General features: G+C 36.1%; 3 protein-coding genes across 10 annotated transcripts in view; all 3 read right to left on the reverse strand.

Annotated features, from left to right (window-relative positions):
* Positions 1–94: 94 nt before the first annotated feature.
* On the reverse strand, positions 95–2062 carry LOC113060130 (ADP-ribosylation factor-like protein 1). The gene is made up of 6 exons (XM_026228982.1): positions 1980–2062; positions 1472–1609; positions 1310–1391; positions 1118–1229; positions 662–840; positions 95–579 (listed from the first exon to the last, which is right to left on the reverse strand). Exons 1-6 carry the CDS (start codon positions 1981–1983, stop codon positions 549–551), a joined length of 546 nt encoding a protein of 181 aa, XP_026084767.1. The 5' UTR covers positions 1984–2062; the 3' UTR covers positions 95–548.
* Positions 2063–4568: 2506 nt separating this feature from the next.
* Positions 4569–14152, reverse strand: LOC113060176 (troponin T, cardiac muscle isoforms-like). 4 transcript variants are annotated; one of them, XM_026229071.1, is made up of 18 exons: positions 14032–14152; positions 12349–12399; positions 10908–10912; positions 10367–10387; positions 10084–10089; positions 9643–9663; positions 9393–9410; positions 9266–9289; positions 8796–8822; positions 8654–8675; positions 8502–8559; positions 8023–8139; positions 7867–7944; positions 7671–7784; positions 7459–7571; positions 7283–7373; positions 6084–6121; positions 4569–4747 (listed from the first exon to the last, which is right to left on the reverse strand). In XM_026229071.1, exons 2-18 carry the CDS (start codon positions 12384–12386, stop codon positions 4702–4704), a joined length of 837 nt encoding a protein of 278 aa, XP_026084856.1. In that variant the 5' UTR covers positions 12387–12399; positions 14032–14152; the 3' UTR covers positions 4569–4701. The 4 variants fall into 4 exon arrangements, with proteins under 4 accessions (XP_026084856.1, XP_026084848.1, XP_026084866.1 ...); XM_026229063.1 differs by lacking the exon at positions 6084–6121 and adding an exon at positions 6367–6407; XM_026229081.1 differs by lacking the exons at positions 6084–6121; positions 9643–9663 and adding an exon at positions 6367–6407 and having other exon boundaries at positions 4632–4747.
* Positions 14153–14259: 107 nt separating this feature from the next.
* The window catches only part of LOC113060151 (non-muscle caldesmon-like), a 46138-nt gene continuing 33308 nt past the window's right edge, over positions 14260–27089 (reverse strand). For 4 of the 5 annotated variants that reach the window (XM_026229051.1, XM_026229044.1, XM_026229022.1 and 1 more), the window contains 9 exons: positions 26043–26313; positions 24796–24936; positions 22529–22572; positions 21767–21842; positions 21516–21653; positions 21289–21384; positions 19692–19760; positions 17543–17579; positions 14260–15679 (listed from right to left, as the gene is read on the reverse strand). In XM_026229051.1, coding sequence (XP_026084836.1) covers positions 15666–15679; positions 17543–17579; positions 19692–19760; positions 21289–21384; positions 21516–21653; positions 21767–21842; positions 22529–22572; positions 24796–24936; positions 26043–26313 — 886 coding nt within the window. In that variant the 3' untranslated portion in view covers positions 14260–15665. Of the gene's footprint in view, positions 15680–17542; positions 17580–19365; positions 19410–19691; positions 19761–21288; positions 21385–21515; positions 21654–21766; positions 21843–22528; positions 22573–24795; positions 24937–26042; positions 26314–27089 lie in introns of all 5 variants that reach the window. The other variant, XR_003278200.1, reaches the window with a different exon arrangement.

Below are 27089 nucleotides of genomic sequence, written 5' to 3' on the forward strand. Positions count from 1 at the left end.
GCTGATTCATTCACCATGTGTATCAGTATGTGTTTTTTTGCAACACTTTTATATAAACAACAAAAAAAAAAAACTTGCAAAACCAGCCCAGCCATTGATGTTATATGCATAATGTAATACGTGTTGACTGCATATTTATTTCACAGCCATAATGCAGGAGTGCACGCCCCTGTACACGTCCAAATATAAATATGCCAATACAAATCCAAATCATACAAATGACAGCCAGTCTTAAATATCTACCCAAATAATATCAAACCGAGCTGCAGTGATTATTCCGAAACTAGGCTAAATTTAAAAAGCAGACACTTCTGAAATTACAAACGTACTGAATACAGTTTACCGAAAACAAGCATCAGTAGAGACGAGAAGAAAAAAGGAGGAGTTCATTCGTGGAGAGTCCGTTCAATGCCGCTCAACATCTCTGTACTAAATGGGAAAAGAGGATGGTCTTCACACAATTAGAAGAATGCAGTCATTGGTCCAAAGGACCCCCAATAAGAAGTCTCTGAAGTTCCTATTTATAAGATATTTCTGTGCTTTAGCATTTACTGTCGGCTCTTCAGTGACTCAACCAACCTGAAATATGGAAGAACAGGAGGTATTAGTAAATACAATGCAAATAATTTTTATTTAAACTGTCAAAAAGTAAAACTCTTACCATTCCATTGCCTCGTCCAGGCCTGTGCCTTTAGTAGCAGACGTCTTGAAGATCTGCCACTTCCTGTCTTTGAGCGCAGGTAAACCGAGAGCGTTAGCCACTTCGGTAGGAGTCATGGCCTGTTCCATGTCCTGCTTGTTTGCAAACACCACCAGAATGGCTTTCTTCAGCTCCTCCTCCTGAAAGACAAGGCTGATGACTTTAACTCTTTAAAAATACAGGTATTTCATTGGCATCTTTGGTTTCATGCAGAGCTTTTAACATCCTTTCCACAAAAGTACTCTATTGTATTCCATTATCATTTATAGCACAACTGTTCATACGAATTTGCAATATTTGCCTTTATAATTAAATTTTTTTTTTGTCTGTGTGTTGTCTCTGTGTACTGGAAGCTTATGTAACTAAAACAAATCCCTTGTATGCGCAGGGATAACGCAGCATAACAATCTGACCAACCTCCAGCATGGCCACCAGCTCAGATTTGGAGATGCCCATTCGGTCACGGTCACTGCTGTCCACTACATAAATCACTGCATCTGTGTTGGAGTAATAACACCGCCAATACGGCCTGTGGAAGACCGAGATTAAATATTTAGCTTGATTTATTTCTTAATCAATGCAAAATAAAGCAAATGAAAAACATCTTGCCTGATACTTGTCTGTCCACCGAGGTCCCACACTTGAAACTTTAAGTTCTTGTATGTCACAGTTTCCACATTAAAACCAATTGCTGTGTTTGAAAAATAACAAATTAGCTCACACTTCATCTCATGTGTAAAGTTGTGTGCATAAGTCATCAAAAACACGTACTAGGAATCGTGGTCACCACTTCTCCCACTTGAAGTCTGTACAATATGGTGGTTTTTCCAGCTCCATCCAAACCTAAAATGAGTATTCTCATCTCTCTGGTGCCAAACAGGCCTGAGAAGAGGCTGGAAAAGAACCCTCCTGTAAAAACAATAGAATTATATGAAATTATTGAACAGAAAATGGTGAACTAATGCCATTTTAGTTCAGTCTATCTCAGAATCATAGTACAAGTATGTCGCTTATAAAAATCACACCCAAACACATTCGAATAAAACACTATAATCATTATGAAAAGAGTCAAACTTGTTTTAAAAAACGAACTTTTCAATAACATGGCTAATTCAGATATCTGCTAAGCTAACAAACAAACTAGCGTCACCAGGCGAACCAATGCGTGATGAGCAAACTTCCCTTTGTAAACACACAGAAAAGCGTTCGTATTAATCGCATTTTAAAATGAAATGTCCAATACATCCAACAACACATATCTTATTTCACGCAGACCTACCCATTCTGGATGAAATACTTTAGTAACGCTGTCTTTCTGATGTAAACACTTCCGTGCTCGAGCTGCTGGATGACGTGTCACACATACACGTGAACGATCCAGCGCGCGCACATTCGACGCTCTTCTGAGCGAATCTGCTATGTAAATACCTCAACTATCTTGGGTTTTTAAAAATTATTATTAACAATATCAGAGAGATTCACATAAACATTAGAACAAGAACACGTGAGGATGCAATAAAAATGTAAATATAATTAAGTAAAAACAATAATAAATAAATAAATAAATAAATAAATCATAACCATACAAGTTATTACTTTTTAAATGTATTAATTTTCCTACAAGATCAGATGTGTTGTGTTTAAGTGAATATTTTACAATTACGTTTAAAATTAAGGCACTGTGCTTTGTGAATGTGACATTTTGCTATCACATAAAAATAAAGTCCAAGGCATCCTCTATTTCTTAAACATTACAATTTCTAAATATTTACTTATTTTACATCTTTTTCAATCTGGTTATATTTATTTAATTGTGCCTAGACAATTGTGAAAATGTATTTGTATTTATTTATTTTTTAAATGTGTGTAAAAGGAGCTCATGACCTCTACCCAACACAGTGGTGAGCTCAAATTTCCTTCTGCTTTAATTGACAAAAATGACCACAGAATGGTCGCAATAAATTTAGGTTCAGTAAAGTCGATTTGGAGAGATGTAATTCACAAAAATCACAACACAGCACAGGACACAACACATTTAAGCTCATAAGATGCAATTTGTATTGGTGTAATTCAATAAAATAATCACAGGCGGGCAAATCCACAAAAAATCACCACCGGAGGGCGCAACCCTTTTTAAAATTAATTAGACTGGATTTGCAGCGGTGTAGTTCACAAAAATCACCACCGGAGGGCGCAACCCTTTTTAAAATTAATTAGACTGGATTTGCAGCGGTGTGATTCACAAAAATCACCACCGGAGGGCGCAACCCTTTTTAAAATTAATTAGACTGGATTTGAAGGGGTGTGATTCACAAAAATCACCACCGGATAGCGCAACCCTTTTTAAAATTAATTAGACTGGATTTGCAGCGGTGTGATTCACAAAAATCACCACAGGAGGCCGCAACCCTTTCTAAATTAATTAGACTGGATTTGCAGCGGTGTGATTCACAAAAATCACCACCAGAGGGCGCAACCGTTTGTTAAGTTAATTACACTGGATTTGCAGCGGTGTAATTCAGAAAAATCACCACAGGAGGGCGCAACCCTTTCTAAATTAATTAGACTGGATTTGCAGCGGTGTGATTCACAAAAATCACCACCAGAGGGCGCAACCGTTTGTTAAGTTAATTAGACTGGATTTGCAGTAGTGTAATTCAGAAAAATCACCACAGGATGGCGCAACCCTTTCTAAATTAATTAGACTGGATTTACAGCGGTGTAATTCACAACAATCTCCACCCCTCCAACCCGCTGCAAATCAAGTCTATTCAAGTTAAATGGGGTGCGCCCTCCTATATCAATATATTAAAGGAATAGTTCACTCAAAAATTAAAATTTGCTGAAAATGTACTCACCCTAAGGACTTTCAAGACATCACATCACAATAATCCACATGTAATCCACACCACTCCAGTAAATCAATTATCATTTTGAGAGTTTTTTTTTTTACAAACATGCTGTTTCCACCTATTCATCAAGATGCACCCATTCATTGCAGAGGATCCATTGGTGAGTAAGAGATGCAATGCTACATTTCTCCATATCTGTTCTGACGAACAAACTCATCCACATCTTGGATTTTTGGGTGAACATTTCTAATAATTTGTATATTTATCTGCATATTTGAATGTTTCTGTCAGTTTATGTGGACAAATTCATGTACTGTATGTAGGACCATGAACTGGTCCTATTAGGATTGAGTGAATACTAAACGTTTGGAGTCTAATCAATTTATATAGGTTGTGTCTTACTATGACAATTTTGTTGAATTACACCACTTAAAATCAGTCTATTCAACTTAAATGGGTTGCAACCCCCCACCCCATTTTGTAAATAACACAGCTGCAAATCAATTATTTTCAACTTAAATGAGGTGCACCCTCCAGTGGTGATTTTTGTGAATTACACCACTGCAAATCGAGTCTAATGAAATAAAATGGGTTGCACCTGCCTGTGATTTCTGTGAATTATACTACTATAGTAATTAATTATAGTATAGTATAGTATAGTGTAGTGTAGTAATATTATATTATTATTATATATTGAGTGAATGTTTTTTGTTTAAGCAGGTCCTCTTCATATAATTATGACTTTCATTGGTTTCATAATTATTGAAAAGAGTTATTATTAAGATCATATTGGCTCTGCACGTTTTTCCTTTGCAGTGCTCATGAATTACATTTGTATGTGTTGGAATAGTGATTGATAAACTGGTTTTGGAAAATAATGGATACGTTTGTAAGAAAGAGTCACCGGGACACTTTGTAGGCAGTTTGACTCTTTTAATGTTGCAGGGATAAAATGAATGATATGACTGCAAAATACTTGTGTGTCTAAGACAAAAAACCAGGAATAAAACTGGACATCAGGAAAAAATGTCACTTTACTGTCTCTGCATGTACAATCAAACAGGACAATGGTTTTATGACTACAAATGCATATGTGAAGAAGGACACAAAGTGCTCTGGATCTCTGTGGTGCCCAGATTTGCTGCACGTTTACCTCAGCCTGCCACCAACCTTGCCCTTTCCACGACCTTTGGCACTGAAAAGATAAAAAAACAACATCAAACCTGCATATAAAAAATAAAAACTTTTGAGATAATTGTTGATCCTTTCATCAGTCAATTGATCTACTAAATCAGAGCATGACATTATGCTATTGAAATTATTTAAATTATTTTTTTTCTAATGAAAATGCATTTAAATTTTAACTTGCAAATTAGCAAATTACACAGACTATCGGAGCATACCCTAATTAATATTCATCATCAAATCTATGAATATTAATTAAAACTACAACCATAAACCAAAAATGATTCCTGTCCTTACACATTTGAAAACAAGTGAAGTGGAAACTAAATTAAAAAACATTATCAGAATATCAGTTCACAAGATTAGAAGAGACACGTTTCAAACGCATGCAAGAAAAAAGCATCACTCATTCGCATGCAGTCCATGTTTCAGTCTTGTTTTGGCCTAATGTGTTTCTTACCCTCTCGTTCAGGCTACAGATTCCGTCTCCAGAGGCAAAATATTCATTCTGAACTTACCGTTTTACTGGAGTCTCTCTCATCTGTGTCCAATCAATATATTTAAGGAACAGTTCACCCAAAAATGAAAATTTGCTGAAAATGTACTCACCCTAAGGCCTTTCAAGATATAGATGTGTTTATTTCTTCAAGTGAACAGATTTGGAGAAATTTATCATTACATCACTTACTCACCAGTGGATCCTCTGGAGTGAATGGGTGCCGTCAGAATGAGAGTTCAAACAGCTGATAAAAACAGCTCACTAATCCACAAGAAATCCACATGACTCCAGTCCATCAGTTGTAATTTTGAGAGGTGAAAAGCAAGAAACATATTCATCAAGATGCACCCATTCACTGCAGAGGATCTATTGGTGAGTAAGTGATGCAATGCTACATTTCTCCAAATCTGTTCTGATGAACAAACAAACTCATGCACATCTTGGATTTTTGGGTGAACATTTCAAATAATTTATATATTAATCTGCATATATGAATGTTTCTGTCAGTTTATGTGGACAAAGTCATGTACTGTATGTGTTGGTGATGAAAATAAAGTACTGAAGGAGCCACTTGAACTGGTCCTATTAGGATTGAGTGTAAAAATCCTAAACGTTTCCCCATTTGATGCTGGGATTGAGCTGGACCACATGCTCCAGCCTCGCTCCGGTCAAGATCGAATGGTTTCATCGGGCCTGGGATCTGAAAGAAGCAGGGTCTTTCGAGCAGATCAAACCAAAATGGCTTTGTCTTGGTTTGCTTAACGACAACACTTCCTCTGCTTCCCTCCTCTCACCCAGACCTCACTGAAACCAGGGGAAAGTGACCAGTGTGGCTCAGGGTACTTACCTCTGGTGATCTCTGACTCGAGCCAGAAGCTGAGTGACCTGTAAGGGACACATACGGAAGTCTTGCTGAGCACAAAAGACAATTTCAACATGACCAGCTGATGGGGAAACCTGTGGATTCACAGACGTCCGCTGCCTCATTACAGCCACAAGTACGCCACCTCCCTTCACCCAGGGCGGCGACCGATCGAGAGCCCAGACCCAACACAAATCTGCCCGACAACAGTTACTGACAGCAGGCTACACAGCAAGTGAGGTGGCCGCCCTCACAGCCAGTTACTTACAACTTTTGTTGCTCTACGATTCGGGCCTGGAGAACATTCATCTGGAAGCAAGTCACAGTTTTAGACAGGCAGGCCTTGGATGCCTTTTTCACAGTGCCCAAGTGGGAACTATTTTACAGACTAAGTCTTTTAAAATTAAGATGATCCACAAATGATTTTAATTCCGTAATGTGAATAAACTGGTGCTTTTAAGACCTCCAGAGTAGATCATGTTTATGAGTTTTCATGTGCATCAGCTGCATTCAGATAACTTTGGTCAGAGCAAGATGGCGATGTATCTTTACTGCATAAAATTCAACTTTTTGAACTGTAGATTAAGTTATTAATAAATGCACAGTGTTTCTGCATACAAAAACAAAGCTTTTTATCCAATTTAGGAAAGTACTGTAAATTTAATTGTTATATATTTTAATATAATTGTATAATGCTGATATATTTTACATTTGTATACGTGATTATTATTATTATTATTATAAAGAAATGTAAATAAAACTGAAAGAAAATCCAAAGTTTTAATTATGATTTTGTGGTGATATTCATGTGCATTCAACTTGTAAAAACATTAGTGGGAACTTATTGAATTGTGGAAAAGTGATTTCTGTATGTCAGAGCTTGGCTGTTGTCATTCTCGGATGGAAAACCAATTAACTGTTCACAATAACACCAAAAATGTGAATGAAAAGGTATATTAACTTAATTTTAATGTTGACTTTAAGTTGACTAAAATTTTTTAAATAACATTTTATAATCTATTTATTTTAGCTTAAATATATGAACAGCTGATGTTGACACTGGAAATTTAGAAATTGGCTCAATAGGGCCAAAGGAAGGTTATTTGCAACAAAAACAACATACAAAATTCATATTGACTGTGATTCAAATCTGTTATTCGTCGTTGTTTTATGTCAGCACTTACGTCATATTTCTGTCTCTTCAGTTTCTCGCTGAGGTCGAACTTCTCGGCCTCCAGCTCCATCATCCACTGCCAGAGCTCACTGGCCTTCTCTCTGCAAGAACCAATCAGAAGCTTCGTCAGTGGCCACACCCCCAGATGATGTGACTGTGAGGAGATCATGTTCGGCGGTGGCTTACTTCAGTTTATCTTCAGACAGGTGATCGATGTTGAGTGGCTTCTTCCTCTCCGCCAGGATCTTCCTCTTCTTCTCTCTCTCCGTCTGTTTCTTCGCCCCCTTGCGGCCCTCGCCCTGCAAGACAAGATCGATAGTGTTTGATTCACTTTAACTTGCTACTTCTGTGCTAGTTGCATGGTGATATAATAATAACATATGTTTCCAGTTCTAGACCTTCTGCTGGATTCCTCCGTACTGGTGTGTCTTGTTAGTAAGGACTTTCTTCTTCTTAGCATCTTCATCTTGTTTCTTCCTCTGTTCCTCTTGCTCTCTTCTCTCCTTTTCTTCCTGAAGAGGGATGAAGGAATGAGTTTCTCTACATGTCTATGCTAGCACTCAGTATTATGGAGGTAAATGGCTGCTCTCTCACAGCCAGACGAGCTTGTCTCTCTTTCTCCTTCTCTGCACGGATTCTCTGCTGCTCCGCTCTCTCAGTGCGACGCTTCTCCTGCACAGATGCAACACTGTCACTCACAAGTTATTTAGCACTTTAACACTGGATTAGTTTAGTTCTTCCAGGACTTACGATTCTGTTGACCAGAGCGATCAACTCCTCTTCATCTTTCTTCCTCTGGATGAAATGAGCCTCGATCAGAGACTGAAGCTCAGATAAATCCTTCTCCTGACGCTTTCTGTGGATGTCCTGTTACACACGCATGAAAGCAATGTTTACACTAACATACAACTCTAAAGTACCAATAATAGCATCTGTATTTTACAGATCGTGTAGATTAATAAATTTAATCGAAAATTAAATCAATTACAGGTCTTGGTCACTACATTGGATAAAAAAAGTTACAATCTTAGATGATACTTGCAGAAATAAAATTCACATAATAAAATCATATGGAAAATGTAATGTCGTATCACATACTATTGAAAATATTTATCATTAATAATGTGCTGGTTAACATAATACGGTGTAGTATAAGCAAGACACCAGTATTCCATTCCAAACACTTTGAAGCGACTACAGGAAGTGATGTAATTCAAATCCAAACTCACATCAAAGTCCACCTTCTCTCCTTCAGGAATCTTTGGAGCTGCGATATTTGGCATGAATCTGTAAAATAATTGTTAGTCATGAATGCTGACAGTGTGCAGTATTCACATATAGAGATAAACATGAGAAAGAAAGATATCAGAGCAGAACATACTTTGGCTTAGGTTTTGTCTCATCTGGGGATAAAAAAAATATACAAAATACATCATCACTATGAATTTGATGCAGAAAGTGTGTTACAGATTCCCAGAGAATCAATCAAATGTGTGTGTGTGTGTGATTTGTGGAGAAGTTACCTGTGGCCTCCTCCTCCACTGGAGCTTCTGTTTGATGAAGACAGATGAACAGACACAATTGCACATTAAGACTATTTGCATGAACTATATAAAATATATATTTTGGAATACGAAGCGATCCAGAACTAAAGAAATGTTTTGATTTTGAAACAAATGGCTGGCTGAATATGACGACCCAATGTTCTGACAGCAACAGTCATCACTCATGCGATTGAAATGAACTGAAATATTACTTCATGACATACAAACCTTACTAATAAACAGTTTCTGTCCTCCAGCCTTCACAATGACACATCATGCAGTTGCAATGGTGCTAAACATTCGATTCAGATTATCACATTTTGTACCCCTTTGTGGCCCCTCTCCATCATCAGGCCCAAAAATGAGAATCTGAATATCTGGAAACTTTTGCTAAATGTTTTATTCTTAATTTATATTCTATAAAAGATTATAAACCTGAGGAGCTTTACCTTGTGGTTCAGGTTCTGGCTCCTCTGTTCAGATATGGGATAGTTATAAGTGGTTAAAAAGAATGAAGATTTACAGACACTTGTAAATACAAATAACCATAATACAAATAAGAACTGAAATAATTACCTTCTACTTCGGCAGGCTCTATTATAAGAACAGCACATCAGTTAGTTTACAAAAACTGTAGCTTCAATTTTTTTTTAGACATATCACAAAATAAATCCTGTTAATCAGGAGCAGATATCTTTTATGTATTCTTTTTGGATAAAACACGTTGATGCAGTGCTTTAAAGACATTGTACCTATGATATTATTGTTTTTAAATCATAAAACATTTAAACAACTGAATTAACAAATCAAAGAAGGGACTGATTACCTTCCTCCTCAGGGGCTGGTACTAATATGAAAACATTACATGAATTACTAAACACCTTGCATTGGTGATTGTATATTTATATGTAGAAAATCACCACAAATGATGCAAGCTTATAATTCATTTTTTAATTACTAGAAAAAGGTTAATTTACTCAAAATAATGCAACGAAGTTGCTAAAGTATGAAAGCTTGGTTCTGCCACAGAATAATAATAATAATAATAATAATAAAAATCTCTAAATTCCTTGCAATTTTGACTTGTGAGAAAATAAGTCTGAATTATGAAAAAACTTCACAATTACCTTATTTTTATTTATTTTTTATTCTGTGGTGGATAAAAAACACACTAAACATCACTAAAATAATTAAAAAATGAGTGAACAATGAAATAACTGGTGCATACATTACTAAATCCAATTAGTATATGTCATGAAAAATTTACCTTCCACTTCAGGAGGGGTAATGATAGAGTAAGTGAAAGAAAGAAGGAAGAAATAAATAATTGCATAAATGAGAATGAATAAGGGAATTAACTGTGAAAATAAACTGAAATATCTACATGCATGCATGTGAAAAACTCTAATCAATGAAAAGGCAACTGGTTTTCTAATGGTTTTAGGTCACATGTGTGGTATCAAAATCTACTTTAATCATATTTTGGAGTTAATCTTAAATTTAAACTCATGCAGGAAAAGCAACACAACACATAGCGAAAACGGTTTTACCTTCCTCTTCGGTTTCCTCCACTACAGTGTGAACATAATAAAGATTAGTAGCAAATACATTCAGAAGCATAAAGAAACATTTGCATGATCAAGATGCTGAATCAAGTCAACAGACCATCTTGAACCTTTGTCAGAACATTGAGATGCACCCAACAGCTTGAAAATGACATTTCCAGAAAGTTCATATTCAGAATCTAATGCCATTTGCATGATCATATGGACCAACAAAATACTTGCAAACTAATATTTGATTTATAAACTGTTATGGACAGAATGTGGGAACTGACATCTGAGACTAGAGGAAGCACAAGACATACTTGATATTAAAATGTCACTCTACACAAAATTCTATTAGTTACTTGAGTAACTCAACTCCACTGACCAAGTGAAACGATCACAGTCTAAAATAGCACAATAGCATGCAGAACTTCCTTTGGACCATGCAGCCTCCGTTTCCATGAGGACATAATTAGTGATTAGTGCATGAATAAGGCTAATGTTGATGCTTTGAGCAGTAGCTACTCATCTTATATTGGCTTACCTTCCCTATCACAGAGAAGAGAGAAAAAGAAAAGGATAAACAGGTAATTCAATTAAAAAGATGATACATGAAACTGAGTTACACTCTCAGAAACAAAGCTGTCACCCAAAAGGGAATGTTCTCACAACTTTCACTAGCATTTTTTTTTAAGTTCTAAATAAATATAAGAACAAAACGTTCTTAAAGTGAGCGTTTTTATAAGATTATTAAGATTTGATTACATTTTCTTATTGACAGAAAACATTGTTGAAAATTTTTGGATGTTGTTATGATGTTATTTGTACATGATGAATGTTCTCATAATGTTGAGAGAAAACGTTCATAGAATATTAAAAATAAATGTTCAAATAACAGTTTAAAAAGTTCTAAAAAAATTAGAATGTTATAAGAAACATTTTTAAAACTTTTAAATAACATTCTAATCATGATAAAAAAATATAAATAAAAAAACCTAGTGATTTTAATGTTCTAAGAACGTATACAAAATAAATGTTCATATAACATTTTGATTTTGGGCAAAAAGTTCGTAAAACATTGTCGGAAACATTTTTCTAATCATTAAATAACGTTATGATCACAGCGCGTAAACTGGACAGGTCAGCATTTTAGAAACATTTCAACAGTGTTCCCACAATATTTTTATAACCTAAATAATAAGGTACAAAAATTTTACTTTTTTGATTTGTACCTTAGGGCATACTTTCACTATTTCTGCTGTATACAGTATGAGCACAGAATTGTATATCCCACATATAATGCTAACTTTAGGACTGTTTTTATTTAACCATTTCTGCTCCGACAATTACTATTACATGATCGGACTATTAAACTTTAAGACATTTTATGTAAAATAATTAAATGACACGCATGTGGCAACAAAGTCACACTATAGGCTACTGCTGTTTCAATTATGTTAGTAGGCCTATATATAGAGAACACTCTCAAAGATAAAGGTTCCAAAATAGGGTTTTCGCAGTGATGTCACAGTAGACCCATTTTCCCAAAGAACTATTCAGAGAGCATTTTAATGATCTAAAGATCTAAAATAAGATCTAAATCTAAAAATTTTGTGGAATGAAAAGGTTTTATGGATGTTAAAGTTTCTTCATGGAGATACTTTTAGAATACAGATATGGTTTAATTTTCCACTGAGAGGCTAAATAACAGAGCTTGCAATACAAACGTGTCAGTCGTTGCCATAGTAACATGAGATGCTATGAGATGTCAACAGTATAATTAGACAACTGTGCTGAGAATTACGGGCCATGTACAGTTTGTAATCACCGAACCAAGCTCAAGTTGAAATATAATTAGATATGTTTCTTACTGTCTGACAGCCAAAAATCAGCTATGGACTTAACTATTGTTAAGTTTAACAGTCTATACTTTGCAGTGTTCAGTATTCCATTCGGAATTCAATAAGTAACAAGTTCATACGTACTGAACTTCTTCCTCCATGACTTCTTCTGTGTCAGACATGACAAGTAGATTCCTGATAAAGTAAATTAGTTTCAGTTATAAAAGGACCTTACATGCATGTCTGATGAGTTTATTCAATTTCAGTTTATTTCAGCATGTACTAACTGTAAAACAAATCCTTCTGCCAGTGACCCTGATCCCAGAGAACAATAATCTTTATGTTCAACAATGTTGGACCATAACAAGTATTCATATTCATAACTGTGTTTAACAAGGTTGAAAAAGCAGCATCGCTGTCCTGAAGACTATCCACCGAGAAATAAATCACACCATAAAACATGTGATTAATGAGTGCAGGAGGCTATTTTCGCTTGTAACATACAGTTTGGAACAGGTGCTCCACACTTTGCCAGAAAATGAACTTGGCTGATCTCATCCAGGCCTGACATTCATTCTCCGTGTAAATCAACAGTGAGTGTGTCCTTGGCATCTATTTTTGAAGCACATTGTTTGTGCAGGACATTGTTCCACAGCCTCTAATGACGTCAAAGACCTGTCTAAATTTAATGAAACTCATTAGGATTATATAGTTGTCCCACAAAGTGAGAAAAGAAATAAACAACACTCATAATTGCTTGTAAATTTCACAAAGAATTACAGCGAAATGGCCAGTTGAACATTAAATGAAACATGACATTTTGAAGCAGTATTTTTTGTAAACTGTATTGTTTTATTTATAATGTTTAGACCAAAGTCACAATTAAAAATATGTGAATGCCATTTTATTGGCCAACAAAATATTAAGTAATATAGCAAGTTTTTCAAGAAAAACATTAAACTAAAAAAAATTATATCTAAATATAATTTTTATAAGAAAGTAAATTATTTTCACAGTCGAGACAAAAAGTTTTTTATTTTTTATAAGTTTCAGAGAAAACAGATGACCAATTTCTTTGCATTCATTTGTGAAATTTACCATCAGTTTCTGAGTGAAAATTGTTCCAAAGTAAATCCTATTTTTATTCTTTCACCGTATTAAAGTGTGTAAATTGTAAATTCAAACTGTAGTTGCTGAAGGTCCAGAGGTCAGCAGGTCATCCATTTAAACATGTTTTTAATCATCTTATATTCACTCAATATTTGCAGCTCAATAGCTGTTGGGGTCTTCGTCCTATCTTGTCTGATGGCACTCAAACTGATGGCTCTTCACAAAGAGATCATCTTGGATAAGGGTTGATTTTAAATCAAGTCCTCGTGATAATGAGAGCAGGCAGCAGCAGCCAGAGGTCTTGAGCGCAGCATCTCTGACCAAATCCACCAAGTCTTTGCAGCAGATTAACCATCTCACTTTGGAGTTACGTGCGTTTTACATTAATATGCGAGGGCCGGTCGTACTCCATCCGAAAGGCTGGAAAATCACAGGCTGAAGGTGGCAGGAATGTTGCCATTGATAGTCTGTATTAAGCTGCATTAAGGTAAAAACCCAAAGCATGCAAACCACCAGTCCAGTCCCTCTGGCGAACAAGACAAGCATTGCATTGATGATTGCACAGACTACGCCATGCAAAGGAATGAAGAGGGTGATCCTCAGGCCTGATTCACACATTATGGGAAACTTCCCAATATCAATATAAATTGCAATTGTTGATTTTAGTTATGAAGAAACTGTCAATTGGATCTGATAATAAAATCTGAATCCTCTTACCTGAGATCTCACCAGGAAGAATAAGAGATGGGGTCTTATCTCGAGGGTCCGGGCAGCATACAGTTTCAAACTAACCCAAGGCTCACCTAATACAGACCTGCCAGATCATGTGACCTCACTGCTTTGCTCTGATTGGCTGCCAGAGCTGAGCCTATTGTTAGAGGAAGTGGGGCATGCCAGTTATGTGATATATGGCTGCTGGAGTATTGAGAAGCACACAATCACAGGTGTTTTTCATTGGTCTCTTTATTGTGGTCACTGAGACAATGATTACAAGTTGAAACATTTGCTCTGTATGGAACTATAGACTACAAACAGTCATATTTGTAACAAGATAATTGCAATTAAAGGTGGTGCGACTTGCATAGTGTTACTCTGAAACAATACATAAGTGTTGAAAAAAATGGTAAAAAACTGATTGTCAAAAAATACAAGCAGAATACAGGAACTTTGAACATTTAGAGACATTAGCAATAAGCTACGGCGGCAGAACTGGATATTCTTTGTCTGACAAAAGATGTCAGAAATGATACGCGTTTAAATGACGGCATTATTAACGTTCTGCCAACTAGCGCTGCATTGAAAGCCGACGACATCCATGTTGCAATTTAGTATGAATGATTGCAACAGAAAGAAGAAAAATTATACACTTGAACATTAAACATGAATTTACTTCGTCCTTCTCGTTGGATGGTTTTGGATTAACCAAGGCCTTGCATTATATGAAAAACTGTGAAATGTACTCAAATATAAGCCAAAAAGTGCACTTTCCCTTTCTATCGAGTTTAACTGTTTTTAACCAATACCGATTATTCCACATGATTAACACTTACAAAAAGATGGTCAAAAAGAACTTTCAGACCAGTGTTTCCAAGAGTAAAAAAGCCAAAGATAATGAAATAATGCTAACGGTATGACTATAATGGACTTCTTCTGAATTAAAACTTGCTTTGATATAAAATAATATTGAGAGCAAAAACAAAGACCATTTTGTATCAAGCAGTAAAATATATAGTTAATTACAAAAATGTTCACTATGTGCTAACATATATTATTAAGACAATTTTTATAAAAAAAAAAAAAAAAAAAGTCATTACGACAAAAAGTACAAAATACAGCTAGACTACAGGTGCTCATATTCGGTTTGGAACTGGCGAACAGGCATGAAATGCAATGTGAAGCTATGCTTTAGTTATAAATTAACAGGTGAGAAGGGTAACTAACATGTTTAAAATGAACGTGATTTGACAAAAAAAAAAAAAAAAAAAAAAAAACAGTTTGGAATGCAACTCCTCGTCCTCCTTTTCAAGGAATCTGTAATGTTTTGAGTTGGCTGCTGTTATATAATAGTTATATAATCGAAACAAATAACCTTGTTGCTTGTTTTCACAGCCAGAAGTTACATGCAAAGACATTGCGTTTATGTTATGATGGTGCAATACCTGTGACCTGTGAATACAGTGATAAAATATATATAGTTGTAATTTTTTTTTCTTTTTTTTCTCTTTTATACTGTGTCTACTCACATAGATCTTCCTGGCAGTATAACATGCTTGTATTTTTTTTGGTATTAAAAAAAAAAAAAAAATGTTGTGCATTCTCTTGGTCCCTGCCTCTCTGGCGTCTTTGAACGGTTAATGGCCCATTCCTGTTAAAAGACAAAAGAGAAATTTATAATAAATACAAACTGAATATGCTATGCAGGACTGTGCATGTATTAAATAAGACAACAACTTTGAATTCACAAAAAAGTATGTTGTTTATAACATTTTATTGACCAAATAATACTGAATAAAGTAAGTAGCCCTACTGTTTTTATCATTGATACTACTATTAATAAAAAAAGTTTCTTAAGCCGTAAATCAGTATATTAGGATAATTTATAAAGGATCATGTGACACTGAAAACTGGAGTAACGATGCTGAACATTCAAATTTGATCACAGGAATAAATTACATTTTTGAAATTTTTTTAAATAAGTTTTTGCTGCATTTTTTTATCATGTAAATTCAGCCTTGTTCAGAACCAGTGAAATAATTGCATCCCTAGTATGTCAAATTTTACCCAAATTTACAAAATATTAAAGAATGATCATCATCTAGAATCTGAGACAATTAAAAATCTTTGTACACTTATTTGTGTATATGTGACCTATACCCTTTTATTTTCCAAGCTCCAGAGCTAAAAATAGCTCAAAGAATATCTTAAATGTGCAGCGTCGGACCATTTTTAAGTGGCTGGAAGGATTTAAGTTTTCATGACATCTGGCATACGGCATGCGGGCTCGCTAATCTTCTACCGCTCCATACAGTAATGTGACAAACATGCAGCTTTAGCCCTGCTGGCACTGACAGACGACCAGAATCCAGGGCCTGATACTGAGACGAGCAGAACGTCAGGCCAGGCTAAAGCGTACACCCGAAGGCCACCGCGTCCTCTTCTAGAGGAACAAATGGCTGCTATTCAAAATAGAAAACAATGCCAAAGAGGCAGCCGGTGAACGACGTGCCTGCAGTGATGATTTATCATTGGCAGGGACTTCTGGCAGAGTGAATTGTGGGTGTTGTGCAATATGGCAGACTGTGCCCTTCACAGCAAGACTTCATTTTGACCTCTGTGACCCCTCAGGGACACAGATAGATATAAAGGCTATAATGCAAACACACAGGCACAATGAATCTCACAAAGTGTTCTAACCAGGCAAGCTTTGAGCTTTTTTTGTTGTCTAAAACCTAAAAACGAAAAACTCCTTCAGGTAAATCCACTAGGACATTTTGATGATCACAGTTGTGTACAATTTTATATTGGTTCATGGACACTACAATAAATGTGATTACAACATTAACTGGTTTATCTGTAATTAAATTCCAAGGTAATTTAACAAAGTATGCTATAGATGTACTTTTTTAAATGAAAATTTATTATGTTAATTTTATGATGTCAATGCTCTTTTCTGCAGGCTTTATAAGGGTAAATGTAAGACTTCTTAAGATGAATTCTTAAATAAATTGAATGGAACACAATATGTCAATATGGTCTCTAAATGTAAAAATCTTGTATTAGCAATGCTTCACTGTTTGAAAATACACCCTCCAACAGATCTCCATTAATTTGTAATTCAATTCACAAGAGAAATATAAGAAAAAATAAAATATAATTTTTAAATATAAAAAAATATATATAGAGGAAGAGCAAATTTTCTGCCATGCATGCAACATTTAATACCATTACTTTATGAATTTAGGACTTTCTCTCTGATTTAATTTGTAGAAGGATGAATTAATATGTTTTAAACCTCTTTAAGTCCTGCAGAAATCACAAAAACACTTTGTAGCCTAGCCCAGTGTGAAATCTTAATGAACCTTACTTGTCATAAAAGTATACGAAGCATCAAATACGTTATAATTGCCCGTGACTGTATAGCATCACACAGCAGTTTTAAGCTGACAAATAGCCTTTTGTTGGAAATTAGACACTTTACACAAATTCATTTTATCATGTCGTCACTTACCATTGGTGACAGATTTGGTCTCTCCTCTGCTTGGGACCTGGGTGAGGTTGAAATCAAAAAGAGAGATGGAAAACGGGAGAAAGAGAGACAGAAACAGAGAGAGAAAGAAGAAGATTAACATAAATACAGTCTAATGTGCTAATCAGAGTGGCTGAGCCCTTCCCAGCCCATCCGTCTGCTATTCCACTTATGCCTTCACATTTTATTTCACATTTCCTTTTTAACATACATCTTTTGTGCCTGTGTGCTCCAAAAAGTCATCAGTGAAAGCGCTTGTGGCCGACATGCTGCGTGTACAATGACAGGAACATGCTTAGCATGGTTTCATACAGCGCTCTTTTTCCAGATTCACATTCAAATGAAACCCTCATTCCTTCCACTCCTGACCAAACAGCACTGCTGGTTTTGGTAACATCAGTGCGGTTATGACCACAGATTTCCCTTCATTAGGCTCTTTACGTCACCGTTTACCAGTCCTTTAAGCGCTCGGGGCCAAAACTGCAGTCTGTGGCTAACCGTGGCCTTGGCCTGATCTTGACACCTCGCTGACAGTCCAGCAGTGAATTCTATTGTGCCCCAACCAAGGGTAGAGCTGCCTGCTCCGAATGACTACCATTATTATCTGTTTGATCTGTGGATATAAAAATATGAAGGCCAGGGCTCATGGGAATGCCTTCTCAGGTTCAGACGATGGGATCGACTCGAACTGGTTTCTATTCATGACCCCTGAGCATCTGTGTGTGTGTGTGTGTGTGTGTGCACGACCGCCATGTTTGGTCAACTGGATCCCAAGCTGGTGTTAAAATAGATCTTCTCACAATAGGCAGTCCTTTGTTAAGGGGTGAAGGGTGACGCGGGAAAAAGAGAGAATGGAAGAGAGAGGTGATGGTGAAATAGATTCTTCGCTAAGCTCTGCCCTGCCCTCATTCCAACAAGCTTTTGCACATTTTTAATGAGCGTCTATGGGAGTCTGCTGTGTCTGGATAGTTTTAAATGGAATTTTACATTTTTATTATCTTTAAAATATAATTTAATTATTATTATTAATATAATATAACATATTTAATTTTAAATATTTGTATATATTTCAATAATATTTAATAATAAATTAATAAATTAACATCTAATTAATATCTAATAATAAATAATAATTCAGTTATAATATTAACACAAGCCACCCATTATTTTTTCCTTCACAAAAAAAAAAAAAAAAAAAAAAAAAAATCTATTAAACTATAGATTTGCTTGAGGGTAAATCAATGTTACTTAATTTACACAATGATTCAGGTCAGCAGATGCAATAAGTTGACAGTACCATTGTGAGCTGTTGAAATTTTACATTATATGTTACACAAAAAGGCCTTTCTCTTTGCAGTTTACTGTCATAACCCTTTAACTCGATTCTGATTCACAGTATCCACAGTTTCTGATCACATTCCTGAATAATTTAATAATTTCTTTAAGGTTTTCACATGCAAAACTTGCAATCGCATATACAAGATTCTTTGCAATGTCACACGTTTTTTCACTTCATGAGGACATTGTACTGAAAAATCTCTCTGTTTCCTAAAATAATCTCCTATTAGATACATTATACTGTTTGTCTGAGTGAGCAATGGAAGCTGAGGTGATTTTAAAGCACTTCCTTTCTGCAAACAAACCGCCAGCTCTTGTGGCAGAGAGTGAAAGTGCGAGAGAAGCTCGGTGAAGAAACGAAAGAGAAAAAAGAAAAAAAAAGCCAGTTCCTAAGCCATCCTGTGATAAATGCATGAAGTGTGGCTCATCAAACACTGTACATTCCTGTGCAACAGAGTAACATTTACCTCCTCAAGGTGGTCAGATCTGTAGACAATTAGCAAGGGGACGGCTTAAAACACAAAACACACAGGCAATGTTATGGCAATGTTATTCTCTGCAATTATACTGCAGATATCACGCTAGAGAGTGTGTTATGACAATAACTGTCTCCAAAGGCCTAATGGCATGCCTGAAGGGTTGTAAAAAACCCACAGCCTGTTGTTTGGACAAATAAGTGCTTTATTAATTCATTCTCTAGGGGCATATGAAAAATGTTATGTGTATAAATAACTAAGAGATAGAGAGTGAGAGCAAGTCGGGCTGATTGGGAAAAAAAATTATGTTTGGTTACCTTGGTAGCAGAGGACCCTTTGTTTTCCCATAGATTGCGTTTGCTGGTCACGTCGCCCGGTTTCAGGTCCTGCAGGAGGGGAAGGGGTGTAATATCAGTCGAGACATGGCCCTGAACTACTCAACTCAAAATGTAAACACACACACACACACATGTCAGTCTGAGAGAAATGGCATTAGGGATGCCAGTGTCCTTATGGCAGAGGAGCATGCTTGGAGGGGAGGGATGTTTCCATACCTGATCTTCAGCAGAGAGAGAGAGAGCAGAAGAGAGAGCAGAGGAAAGAAGCCCAGGGGAAGAAGCAAAGGGAAATCTAACAGTGGAAGAGAAAGAGAGAATGACAGGAAAAACCATGAAGATACAGGTGAGACACACCATTCATAAGACACAAGACAAAGCAACTTCACTAATATGACATGTTTATGACAGTTATAATATAGTAATTATGAAGCAATGTGTTTTATTTTTAAGTATTTGGAACGCTTTGAAAATATCTTAGAATATATAAGATATGATAATGTTTTGTAAAGTTTATTCATTCATCCAATAAATGAAGTACAAATGTAATTATATAATAAATGTATATAGCAAAAACTTTAAATAATAAAAAATATGTCAATATCATTTTATATATAATTTTGTCCATTGTCTGTCATTATTAAATAGTTATATTAAACTGTAAGGGATAGTGTGACCAATGTGCATTTGGGGGTTTTGCACTTGAACAACAGGTCAACGGTCAATCCCATTATGGTAAACACTATGGGTGAGTGTAAATGAGGCGTAAACTCCCTGTGTAACCTTATCCTGGCTTATAGAAAACTAAACTAACAATACCGCCCCTGGATGAGAAAAAAAGTACCCAGAATTTAAGACAGTAGCTCTTTATTCTGTAAAAAGATGAAATTTAAAATGCCAAACAGCTTTGGTTTTAATTGTAACTACTTATTATGACTGAATTTAGATGTTCATGACAATTATTTGCTTCATTTAACTAAGACTATGAAGTCTGTAATTAAACTGGCATATTTTTTTTACATCATAATAGACTTTGCTAATTTAACATTGCTCTGGATGGTTATTGTGATCATGTTCAGTATTTATAGTTGTGTGACTGTATGTGCCTTTTGACTTCAGATTCCCATATCAACGTTCAAACTTCTACACTAGACTTCTAAGTTAACACAGATTTGTGCATGTAAATATATTTATAGCTTATTTTCATATTACATCCATATTTGAACAATGAAGCCGGAGTTTTAAAATAAACAGCCAATCAGCGATGAAGGATAGCAGACATGACGGAGCAGACAGGAACGTAAGAGAAAGCCTGAATACACCCACTCCTTTAATGACTTCAATGTGATTACATGACAGAAATAGTCAAATGCACATATAAACATCTGAAATTACTCTGAAAATGCAGCCATGAATCTCTTTCTAATGTTTTTTAACATCTGTTTTAGTTCAGTGATCTGTATTTTTTCACTTCGGGTTGAATCAGAACCACTAGGTGGCACCAGATAACAAGACTCATCCTGTTCGGATATAATGCACATAGAGATCAGGGGTGTGACGGACAGGGTCAAAGGCTTACCGCGGGTCTTCCTCCTGACGTTTTGCCCGTCTCTGGAGTTTTATTCAACCAATCGTTGATGCGGCCGGCCACGCCCACCTTTATCCCAGCTGCATCCTGTACAGGGCGGAACAAAACACTCCCTTCAAGGTTAAAGTTCAGAATGTTATGTTGGACAGGAAATGGGTCCAAGAGAACAAGTGGGGTGTCCCTTTCCCCTCCCATCTATATGAATGAACATCACACACCTTGTTGGTGGACGCCAGGCTCCCACCAGAGCTGAAGACATTCCCCTTCTCCCACATGCTCTTGATGTTGCGAATACCGTCTGTCACCACGGGAAGATCTATGGCAGCTGATCTGGGAGATCTGACCTCTTTGTTGCCCTGAATGGAGGGAAAGGCAGAGATTAGACTGTGCTGTCTTCTGGTGTCCTGTGTTCATTTTAGATTTATCTTTCGCTTGTGTTCAGTTTGAGAGAGGATGATGTAGGCCTCACCTGTACGGCGCTGGTGTACTGCTCTAATCGGTTATCAATCTTAGACACCACAGGTGCGTGAGACGCCTTCACAGAACTGACACACACACACACACACACACACACATGCGTACAAATCAGCACATGCTTGTAATTGTAAGCATCATTTTCACAATGAAAGACTGCAAATTACAATTAATCAATAGTTCAAGTGTTATAAATAGTTTGCGATGGATGGATAGACGGATTGAGAGAATGACAGACAGACAGACAGATATATAGACAGATAGACGGATAGACGGATAGATAGATAGATAGATATTTAGATAGATAGATAGATAAGAGTGCATTTCGGATAGATGCACATGGTGATGGATGGATGGACAGATCACCTCCTATTTTTGCGAAATATAATTAATTTTACTAAATAATAGCAGTTATATGGGCAGTAAAGCTGTCTGAGGCAGGACTGCTGTTCAAGGCAAACGGTTATGTGCTAACAACAAAATGTAAACAGTTGCTTTCTGAGATCATGGAATGAGGGACGAGTCAACATAACTGTCTGTGGTTATCAACAATGTGCCACAAGTGATGTCGAAAGAGCTTAACTTGTTTTGAAAGCAGAACATTCTTTATCCAACCCAAAAGGACTCAGAATACTTCAGATTATTAATTGATGTAATTAATCTTATAGTTTGGCCCCTTATGGAAACATTTGTGTATAGAAGCTGAATAACATGTTTTCAAGAAAGGTCTGCGAGGAGTTAAAGTAGAAGCGATCACCTCTTCTGTGCTGATCTGTTGAGAAATTCTGCCCTCTCACCGATCTGGGAAGAGAAATCAAACAATGGATAGATTTAAGAAAGGTCACTGCTTTGGTCATGAGGAACACACACATAAAAACGCACACACAGACACTCACACACACACACACACACACAGATGTGACTGTCTGTCGGACTTGGCTATTCTAAGAGGCAAGAGACTAGCCTGTTCTTTTCAGTATGAAACTGACACGGGGCCAGGGAAAGCAGGGCCCTTTTCAGTCCTCTCTCTCTCTCTGTGGGAACCGTGGCCTGTGTTTATGATATATGACAACAGGGCTAAGAGGGGGGAAAGTGTTCCTGTGTAGCAACAACAAAAACCACACAGACAACACACATACACAGCCCATAAGCATCACGAAACCCCCCCCCCTCCCCCCCAACTGAATGTGGGAGTTCCTAAAATACTCCTCAGCAGGAAATTCCCCATTCTCAGGCATGTTTGAAACGGCTCCGTTAGAATGCGGTTACAGTAATCCTATTAGTCTAATGGTCTTCCTGCGTCCCCCTATAGTTCACGTCTTGAGGAGCGCAGCTCACAGAAACACAACTGCGCCATTTTGTATTTTTTTGTAAAAGATGGATTCTAAAGGGAAGAGAAGAAAAGAACTGTCTTCGAAAAACCACTGATGACAGGAAACCCGTATTCAAACATGCGAGAACCAGGAAAAGAATTTGGAAATGAGATGTATGGCATCAAAAAAGCACCACAACTACAATATAGTGATGTGATACAATATATGGTATGGTACAATATGGTATGATATTAAACTAATCAGTCTACCCACAAAATAGGAGTTTGAATCACACAAATGCATCACACAGCATGCAGTACATACAGTGTACATGATGACAAAGCAGATCTGTGAACGAATCATCTGTGCATGATGAATAGGAGGAAAGGGTTTCCTTTCAGCAAAGATATTACAAAGTAGATAGCACAAAAATGTATGTCATTTATAATAAAACTTTTTATTTTATCCATGTTAAACACAGTGTCCACCAAAATACCATAGTTACTACATTTATTTGTGAATAAATAAATAAATAAATAGGATTGAGATCTGTCAGTGACATGGCCTAGTAGTTATTGCATGCATAATGTTTACATTTATAAGAGAAAGTATACATTTTAGGTTCATTATATTGTATTATATTATATTATATTACATTATATATATATATATATATATATATATATATATATATATATATATATATATATATATATATTATATATATATATACATTATATATATATATATATATATATGAATAGTAATCAACCTATAATTTATACTATATATGATTTATAATATTAGTGTAAATGATGTTCACATGTTTATAGTGTCTGCCTATAGTGTACATACACTTTTACATAATTCATCTGTATAGTATGTTCATAGTACACCTATCTGTATATCATGCTGATAGTATTTAAAATCTGTAAATTATGTCCATAATACTGCCTCATCTGTATATTTATTGTACATTTGTAACATATTGTAGACCTTGTATATTCTGTACTTCTGGTTAGATGCTAACTGCATTTTGTTGCCTTGTAACTTACATGTGCAATGACAATAAAGTTGAAAATAATCTAATCTAATTTTAATTTATATTTATTGCATATTCATCACAACAGCCTATAATTATTGTATACTTAAAAATGCATAAAAATATTCAGGAAATTAGAAAAGTTATCATTAAGGATTTAATAAAAATATAATAACTTTTCACAGTCATCGGATATGATACTCAAAGATATAATATATTAAAATAAATTTTTAATAATATATTCATTGTTTATTTAAAAATAAAAACAAATTATTCAAAAATTGAAAAATATTTCATATCCATTCTTGTCATTACAATTATATAAATTATAAAATTCATACAAGATCTCATTCAGAAGCTTTTTTAAGCTTAATTTCATATTCTGATGACAGAGGTGGCTAACGTATTACTTTTTATGTATAAACAGTAACTCTAGTAACTATGTTATTTTGGGGAAAAGGGTAACAAAGAGGGTTATTCCCTTTAAACTAGCACAAACAAGCTTCAGTGCATACCAGCTGCATAAATGCACAATCATCAAGTTGTTGTCCTCCTCATGTTTACAAGATTTGGCAGATAATTGCTTTTTCATTGGGACAGTGTGTGTGTGTGTGTGTGTGTGTGTGTGTGAGAGAGAGAGAGAGAGAGAGAGAGAGCGGGCAGCTTCACCTTCAATGAGGATCCTCTGGGACTGACACACTTAAAGGGCTTCTTGCCCTCTCCGTCCACTGGATCCTCCACTTTCTGCCTCTTCTCGGCCGCCTCTGCTCTTCTCTTCTCAATCTCCTCCTTCATCCTCCTCTTTTCCTCCTGAAAAATAAAATAAATGCACATTCATCACCTCAAAGAGAGAGACGGCACACAGAAAAACACCACCAGCAGACTAACTTGGGATCCCAGAACATGTCCTTTTGATAACGATAACGAGACAAATGAACAACAGAATCAAGACGGTCTCTCTGTGGAAGCGTAATGTGAACTGGCAGCCGCCTGCATTCCACAGCAGCTGGGGGATCATAAAGAAGCCTTTTTATTTACACCACGGTTTTTGGCACGGCCCGCTAGCATCAGCACGGGGCCCTCTAATCTCTAATTAGTCCTTTTTTCATTTACTGCCTCTGTTCATTAGGAACAAGGAACATATTTGCATGACAATGCTAGGAGCGGGCCTCCACGAGGAGGGACGGCTGTGTTTCTAAACTCACACTGGGTGTGATCGCACTAATGTTAATGCAAATGATGTGGAATTCATTTAAATTACGACGGAGTTCAATACTGATACTGTGAGCACAAGAGTTCACAGATAATTGACACCACAGCCACAGGTTGCCTAATATCAAATTACTGTTAAAGCTAAGATAACATTATGATACCCTAAGCATAAAAGCACACAGTACTCACTAATACTGGGTACAATAGCCATTTTTCTTGTATTAGACTAAACCATTTTTATAATTTTTTCAGTAATGAGTGAAATGTATAGCATAAAACTGTTCAAATGTTTGGGGTTGGTAAGATAAAAGAAAACAAAAAAAGGTTTAAAGTATCTTACGCTCACCAAGTCTTCATTTCATTAATTTATTCAATCAAAAAAACAGTATAAACAGCAATATTGTAAAATATTATTACAATTTAAAATACGTTTTCTTATTTAGTAGTTTTAAAATGTAAAAAAATTTTTTGTGTAAAATAAAGATTCTGTTTACTGTTTTTCTGTTTACTTTTAACTCTCAAAAGAACATCCATAAAACATCCAAGTACAGTTGCATGCTATTCAAAACGTAGTGTTTACAGAAGTGACCTAATTTTGCTGACAAGATCTTCACTCACAGAAAAGCGAACCGAAGCAAATTCCGCCGCGCCTGTGAAACAGCCCTCTGACCAGGAAATGAATCATTGACATTAAGTGAACACACCTCCTCTCTGGCTTTCCTCTCGGCCTCCTCCTGCTTCCTCCGCCGCTCCTCCTCTTCCAGCACCTTCCTCCTCTCCTCCCTCTTCCTCTTCAGCTCCTCCAGCTCCACCTCGGCCTCCTGCTGTTTCTGCCTCATCCTCTCAAACTCCTCGCTCTCCATCTCATCTCTTCTCCTCTTCAGTTCCTCCAGCTTTCTCTCGGCCTCCAAGCGAGCATCCTCGCTGTCTGCCTCGTCTGCCTCTGGCGCCTCAGGAGAGCGCAAGCTGCCTCGGCTGTTGCACAAACAAACAAGCAGCGCACCGTTGGTTACTTACACAGGTTATATTGGCCTGTCAGCAGCTTTACGTGTCCATGTTCTTTATGTTGAAAGAAAACCCAACCTGTTCACACACAGACTTAGTGAATCAGCACAGCCCTGACTGAGGTAACACAGTCTCCAGTTACAGCTGAGAACAGCCCACAGGACACGGCAGATCAGGTGACTAGAGTCAAATACTCCAGCACGCAAAGCGAATAGAGCTAAACACATCTAAATAACCACTTTATCTCAACAAGGTCAAAACAGACAAACAAGACAAGTGGAATGTAATTATCTGTGTGTTCATGTTAATGTCTTGTACACAATGTCGACGGTGTTTTTAAGTGCTTTTAACAACTTCCTGCCCTTAGATAACAAACATCAGATAAATATTTAGATGTGACCACGGGGATCATATCAAAGATATTTATTTATTAGTGCCGCCAAATGATTAATCGCGATTAATCGTATCCAAAATAAACATTTTTGTTTGCTTAATATATGCATGTGCTTATTAATTATGTGTTTATTAACACACACCTACAGTATGTATTTACATGTCTATATTTATATTCATATAATTAATATTACAAATAAATATATTTAATATACAAACATGACATGTTTTTTTCTGAAATATACACTGTACATGCATGTGTGTGTATTTATATATACACAATAAATAGACACAGCACACATACATATATTATGTAAACCAAAACTTTATTTTGAATATGATTCATCGCAATG

This window comes from Carassius auratus, chromosome 4 (assembly GCF_003368295.1).
Source record: "Carassius auratus strain Wakin chromosome 4, ASM336829v1, whole genome shotgun sequence".
Lineage (NCBI taxonomy): Eukaryota > Metazoa > Chordata > Actinopteri > Cypriniformes > Cyprinidae > Carassius > Carassius auratus.

What these genes read in the sequence shown, in the direction of transcription:
- LOC113060130 (XM_026228982.1), bottom strand. An exon ending in AGTGGTGACCACGATTCCTA is followed by an intron (nt 1,392 to 1,471) that starts GTACGTGTTTTT and finishes TTTCAAACACAG; the next exon opens with CAATTGGTTTTAATGTGGAA. An exon ending in AGCTGGTGGCCATGCTGGAG is followed by an intron (nt 841 to 1,117) that starts GTTGGTCAGATT and finishes CTTGTCTTTCAG; the next exon opens with GAGGAGGAGCTGAAGAAAGC.
- LOC113060176 (XM_026229063.1), bottom strand. Translation starts at nt 12,386, where the DNA reads ATGTCTGACACAGAAGAAGTCATGGAGGAAGAAGTTCA. An exon ending in AGAGACAAGCTCGTCTGGCT is followed by an intron (nt 7,785 to 7,866) that starts GTGAGAGAGCAG and finishes ATCCCTCTTCAG; the next exon opens with GAAGAAAAGGAGAGAAGAGA. An exon ending in ATCGTAGAGCAACAAAAGTT is followed by an intron (nt 4,748 to 6,366) that starts GTAAGTAACTGG and finishes TTATCTTTTCAG; the next exon opens with TGCCAAAGGTCGTGGAAAGG.